We start from the raw sequence: 6,729 nt of genomic DNA on the forward strand, positions 1-6,729 counted from the left end.
TATCGATACCATGTACATCAAGTTCTAACTATCGATACCATGTACATCAAGTTCTAACTATCGATACCATGTACATCAAGTTCTAACTATCGATACCGTGTACATCGTACATAATGCTTTTTCTCCTATTTTTCAAATTTTCCATTTTTGTCGCGATCTAATAAAAAAAATTGATTTTTTATTTTTATTTTGTGGAAATCAACTTCACACAGATAAACAAATATATTGTTTAGATCTTAGTGTACACAATGTTCCCCTTCTTAACAACAAACTGTACTGCAGAATTGTCTCCAAGTTGATAAACAAGATGTTCCCATTTTTTCTCATTCAGAATCAATAAATCTCCAACCTTTAAAAATTCAGATTATTTGTTTTATTTGTTTTGTTTGTAGGCTGGTTTTTTGTTTATCAAGAAACGCCAAGTGTGTAATCAGTAAACAGTAAAAAACAAAGGATCAAAGCGCCTAATATTTTAGTTAAAATATGGCTTCACGAAATGTCTTTTTTTTCGATATCATAATGCACTTTCGCTTGTTTTTCTAACCTTGCCAACTTGAATAGATCCATGAGTAGCTCCTCGACCAATACTATGAGCAGCATTGATGGTAGCAGCAGCTAGTGCCTCATTCATACTCATACTGCAATATATTTATAGATCTATATAGAAAACAAGAAATTCGGATATATATATGTAACGTATAGCCGGCAAAACGACTGGACCGATTGGGCTGACATTTTTTGTGGAGACTCATGGGTGGCTGGGGGGTGTTATAGGCTAAAAAATTAGATTCTTTTCAACATTTTTTTTCCACGGACAATGCCGGGCCCTTCAGCTACTATATATATATATATATAGTAATAATCTCTGTTTGGCTCTTAGGACGTCAGATCATAAATCATACGCTCCTTGACCGATTTACCTAAAATTTTAGATGAGGGAAAAACAAACGCGAAAATTTTGCGAAAAAAATACGGTCACGTAAGAGAAATCATTATGATATGATGAAATTGTTCATGAAGAGCTCTCAGAGCAGAAAATTTCACAAGTTTTCGTATTTTTTCGCTTAATTCATTTTCGCAAAAAGTTCGCGAAAGTTTTCGTTCGCTGGAACTCGTATTCTAGGAAAACCAATATAATCTTGATAAAAGTATAAAAAAGATTACCGTAGATTAACGCAGGCTGGAACACGTCATTTTACATTTTAGAGAGAAAGGCAAAGGAACTTCTTTTTTAAAGTGTGTAAGGTCTAATGCAGAATTTAAATTCTGGAAAAGCAAAATTATTTATTGCTATCACGTTCTCTTTGCACAGACCAGGTTCAGTGAACCAGGAGAAATTTAGACAAGGACTAGTTTCAAAAACTATAGCCTAATAAAAAGTATAAAAGGGCTCTATACGTAATTACAACTTGCAAGTGACAGGTCTAATTCTCAATAATACCCTGAAAATCTTTGTCTGATAAAAAATTAAAAAATATCTCCATCAAATTCTTTTTAAAAATTGATTAAATTAAAGTTGTGAATCAGACATGCCACTTTTTTAAAGTAAAGGTCACTTAAATTTATAAGGAAGGTTGTCTCTTTAAATATAAAAAGGGGAAAGGCACTGCAAAAATGTAGAATAATTTCCTAGATGCATGATCACCGGCATAGAGAGACAATGAGCATTAGGGTTGAAATCTGTTCCCAAAGCTACAATAACTCCGTCCTATAGCAGAAATATTATGATATAAATATATTAGGATTAAAATCTGTTCCCATAAGCTACAATAACTACGTCCTATAACAGAAATATTATTATTTAAATATATTAGGGTTGAAATCTGTTCCCAAAGCTACAATAACTCCGTCCTATAGTAGAAATATTATACACTAATTACTTTACAATTTTTAATGGGAAAAGACTTTTAAATTGTAAAGTCTAACACAATTATACAAAATAAACATAGAGTAGGGCGCAAAGATCGTTGAGATGAATAATTTGTGCACAAATTATATCTATATATCTAATCAATAGCCATGTCAAAGGAATTGAGTCTTTGCCACCAACTCTGAATTTATAATCCCGATACCTTTGCAACCCAAGGTCGTACATCTTTGATATTTCAAACTTATATCGTTTGATCTAACAGAATTCATAGTTTGACAAATCTAAGGTCTACGACATTGGAATCCAAAGATATACGGGTTGGAAAGGCAGAGTTTGTGGCAAAAACTCATGTCCTTTATATAATATGTAGTTCATTTTAGCATTATTGAAGATAAGGTTCTATAATTTCCCTTATTTTAAAGTACTCAACCATTAAATATATTAAAATGGTTTATAGAAGATATATACAATTCAGTAAATGTGTTTTTAATCTTTTTACAAATATAAAATATGTTCTATATATTATTATACGATACTATCTCTAAAATATTATGTTTACCTCTATCATTTTTCTAACTGGAGGTGGTTTCAGCCTAAGAATTATCAAAAAGAATTAGAAATTTCTTTCATTAATATTTTCAAAATTATTTTACTTGTTCTCCTTAACTGCTTTAATTTTCATCATAATATTATATTTATCGAAAAATTATCTTCTTAAGCATATTTATTGTAAGTCTTTTCATAATATCATTAATTTTTGTTTTTGACAAAATACCTAAGAATGTATGCAGTTGAAGGCAGTATTACGGCTACACTGCCTGATTCTGCCATGGCTTTGATACCTTCATCGCTAATCTAAAAAAATATCCATCTTTAACTCAAAAATTATTTTCTTTTTCGATGAAATTTTCCAAAATTTATTTTGATTATCTTTTTAAAATAATTAGTGATTAGGAACAGAAAGTATTAAAGGGGCTGTAATTGTGATGACAATGCCCGATTCACAACGGTACCCTTGAAACCTGTATCTGATATTCTGATCAATAATATTGAATATATTGTCGTTATTCTAGGTTCAGAAGTTTTTAATCATGATAATTCCTGCAGTAGACAAATTTGAGTTCCACATTTGATCTGCCCCTAATCTGGCGCTGGATATAAGATTAACTATATTGGTCGGCGTTTATATAAATACAAGACAGGCGACTTTTATAATTTACAAGCTTTTTGCAAAATAATAAGTTTACAAAAAAAAGAGAAGCTGATAATCGACAGCTTCTATTTGTTTCTATATTTATGTTTATCCATGTTGTTATAAAGCAGGTAGAACTCAAAATTGAAATCAAAAGTCGTCTTTATTGTATTGATATATATGACAACGACTGTAAGAAAAATATTATTTTCAATATTAATAAAATTAAAATCTTAATTACTGTAAAAAATGCAATGGTTTGAAAACGGGGTTACATCTAAGTTAAACCAAAAACGTAGAATATGTTTATGTTCAAATTTCTTCACATATTTATCTTGATATTGGGGAGCCATGTAATCATCAGATTGAATTGAAAAATCTGAAAGAGATTTTATCCCAGAAAATACTGTTAATACTGTTGAAAAGAAGATGAAATCTATCAAATAAACTAAAATATAGAAATCCGCCTCAATCTGCGTTACAATTTCAAATGTGAAATTGAGCCCAATAATAAAAGTATTTCAGTTTTCAGCGGAAAAAATAAAGATTTTTTAAGAAACTATTTTTTTAAAATTACGACATCAAAACAGAACAGAATTAAAAAAGTTAAATCAACTTAATACTTTAAAAATTATATCCATGTTTTAAATTTAAGTATTAAAAAAAAATTTATATCACAAAGATTGACAACAGTACCCTTGAAACCTTTATCTGATCAATAATGTTAAAGAATTTGTCGCTTTTCTAAAGTTTTAAATTTTTTTTATACAATTCCTTTATATTTTCCTGCAGTAGAAATGCGCAAGTAACTTTTGTAGAGAAACCACAATTGAACACAGTCAGTTCACAAAATCATAAACATTGATATCTTATTTATAATTATTCAGACATCGCTTTTAAGGCCCTTAATGGTACCGTTGTGAATCTGGATTCCATCTTAGTATGGAGGGTCAATTTACGCGTTCAGTCCCTTTAAACTCAACCTCCTCTAGATGGGAGATGGCTTGAGCTCCAAGTTTAGCTCCAAGTTCGGCTCCACCCAGGGGATACAACTCATCACCATGAAAGTTTAACCTGAAAAATATATGTTTTAATGATGTCAATTTTTGATTTACAATTTTACTAAATAATTTGTTCAAAATTTACTAAAGAATTTTTCCGATGTCTCTTTAAGACAATTCTTTCTGTACAGAGAGAGACAACTTTTGTATCTTATATATATTCCGTGTTTCAACAGTTCCTTCCCCTTCGACAAGTCTTCCTTGGACACTGAATTGCTGCCGCATTTATTTCAAATTAATTCTTTACTCTTTCATTTTTCACGAGAAATCCCCTTAATGTCTACGTTCAGTGTGGATATTGGTAAACATTATCCACAAACTCTGACTGGTCAATTCATATATCTGTGCAAACCAATGTCGTAGACCTTAGACATTTAAAACTATAAATTCTTTAAGTCAAATAATTTTAGTATGATATATCAAAGATTTACGCCATCAGGTTGCAAATATTAGAAAGTTTCAGTTCGTCCCAAAATCTAAACTTCCTTCAATTATAATACCTGAGCCCCTCTCTTTGGCCAGCCATCATAATAGTTCTGGAATCTTCTATTTCAAAAACCCCTTTCTCACAGAACACGTCAATATTCTCAACATTTAGTTCACCACTTTATTCACCAGAATTCAAATTTTGACGGCTTGTTAAATTTAATGTTTAATGGTTTAATCAATGATTTGTCGAAGAAAGAAACACGTTTACGTTGTGGGAATCATAAATAAATGAAACAGGCATTATAAATTCCGGACAGTAATCTCTGAAGTCTCATCCTTTGTGGGTAATCATATGTACTATGCATATTTGTTAAAAACTAAAAATATAATACAATTAATATTCCACTAGAATCTTATAAATATAATTGGTATCATCACGTTATAAAACATAAGAAAAGGTAATTTAATTAAAAAATATTTATAAATGGTTGAATTTAAATAAGTTTTCCAGAAAATAGGAAAAAATTTTTAGAATAAGGCTTTCCATTAGGAAAAGTCAATTTTACTCTTTTTCAACGTTTTATTGTAAATAACGTCTCTTGGACAAATATTTATTAAATAAAAAAATAAAAAAATTTACTCAGACTTAAACTTGAACATTTAACCTAATGATTAAAATAATCCTAAAAGTAATAATTAAATTTTTAAAATTCTTTTTAAGTTGTCCAACCCTTCAGAGCTTTTGCAATCTAAATAGAAACCTTTTAATCTTGCTGTGTATACACTGTATACACTGTAGACTGAATTCAACTCTTTTAAATTCTAAATTTGAATTCCTCTTGTTGGCTGATAGAACTGCTTTTAGTTGATTCTCCACTACATCAGCAGTTGCCTAAAATTAAAATTATACAAATAATGATGAATTGATGCATTTAGAAATGTTTTTCTGAAAATATGGGTTTTATGAATAGTTTTATCCGTTTTATGTGTACAACTATTTACATGTATTTATCCAAACTACAGCTGGAAATATATAGAAATTTTTAGAATCTTCCTATACAAGGCTACAGAAAAATATTTTCGGCTGGGAAGGTCAAACCTGAGACAAATCCATGGCGGCCGAGTCTCAACAGTTTTTGAAAAATGCTTTCATAATTTGTGAAACCAGATGTTTAAAAAATCTATAAAAATAATAAAATTCTTCCTGAGTAATTTGCAAGGATGTAAAGTTTTCGGAACTTCTGAACGGGAAGGAAAGAAATATTTAAATTTTTCATGACATTTTTTTTCTTAACTTTGATTATTTTTATGGCTTCTTTAATCTGAATGTGACTTACTTAAAGAAACTGACTATTCGCAACAAACTTCTAATTTTCTTATCCCTATATTTGTTCAACCTGTGCAACCTAACATTGTAAATCTTTGATATTTCATTCTAAGTGTTAAATATTATTGGTTTCAAAGATTTGAGGTTTGAAAAGTTAGAATTTGTGACGGTGTAAATTTCCAAACCTCTGCCGCTGATTTTCCTTTAGGTACAGAGTGCGCCCCACAAAACGTACTGGAGATCTCAATAGGAACCTCACGCCTGCATATTTTACAAAAATTATATAAACTATAAAAAATTGAGTATTTGTCACAAGCTCTGATTTTTAAATTCCTACATCTTTGCAACCCATTGTCGTGGTCTTTAGCTATTTCAGATTATGAATTCCGTTGTATTAAAGTTTGAAATACCCGTTATATCAAAGTTTGACATTTCAAAGGTTGCACCATCAGGTTGTAAAGATATAGGGAATAACAAATGATTATTATTTGCTTCATATTTCTACCTTGCCAATTCTAGAACCTTGAGCATCTTGATTTCTGTATCTACTTCCAGTCCGTATCCACTCTAAACAGTTCACAATCCATATATATATACAGGGGGATCCACAAAGGATGACTCTACGAAATCTATACTCTCTGTTTCCTTATATTTATATCCCCCTGCCATTGTAAACATGTTTTGCTCTTTGCCAAATCATTAAATAAACCATATAAAATATATATTCAAGGCGGAAGATTTTATTTATCATTTTTATTTATTAAGAAATTGTCATATTTGGAGAGCTTCAGGTCGTCTTTACACTCTCATCCTTTGTGGGTAACCTTGTATTACATAACTTTTATTTCTC

At 30.1% G+C, this 6,729-nt stretch overlaps 1 protein-coding gene across 3 annotated transcripts in view; it reads right to left on the reverse strand.

The window, feature by feature from the left end:
- Nucleotides 1-165: 165 nt before the first annotated feature.
- Nucleotides 166-6,729, reverse strand: part of LOC111714421 (probable imidazolonepropionase) — an 11,327-nt gene continuing 4,763 nt past the window's right edge. For all 3 annotated transcript variants that reach the window (XM_023489522.1, XM_023489523.1, XM_023489524.1), the window contains 11 exons: nucleotides 6,385-6,446; nucleotides 6,065-6,140; nucleotides 5,389-5,444; nucleotides 4,624-4,728; nucleotides 4,046-4,136; nucleotides 2,646-2,725; nucleotides 2,430-2,463; nucleotides 1,630-1,708; nucleotides 1,165-1,180; nucleotides 545-638; nucleotides 166-349 (listed from right to left, as the gene is read on the reverse strand). In XM_023489522.1, coding sequence (XP_023345290.1) covers nucleotides 230-349; nucleotides 545-638; nucleotides 1,165-1,180; nucleotides 1,630-1,708; nucleotides 2,430-2,463; nucleotides 2,646-2,725; nucleotides 4,046-4,136; nucleotides 4,624-4,728; nucleotides 5,389-5,444; nucleotides 6,065-6,140; nucleotides 6,385-6,446 — 813 coding nt within the window. In that variant the 3' untranslated portion in view covers nucleotides 166-229. The remainder of the gene's footprint in view (nucleotides 350-544; nucleotides 639-1,164; nucleotides 1,181-1,629; nucleotides 1,709-2,429; nucleotides 2,464-2,645; nucleotides 2,726-4,045; nucleotides 4,137-4,623; nucleotides 4,729-5,388; nucleotides 5,445-6,064; nucleotides 6,141-6,384; nucleotides 6,447-6,729) is intronic.

Source organism: Eurytemora carolleeae, unplaced genomic scaffold (genome assembly GCF_000591075.1).
Source record: "Eurytemora carolleeae unplaced genomic scaffold, Eaff_2.0 scaffold530, whole genome shotgun sequence".
In the NCBI taxonomy this organism is placed as follows: Eukaryota; Metazoa; Arthropoda; class Copepoda; order Calanoida; family Temoridae; genus Eurytemora; species Eurytemora carolleeae.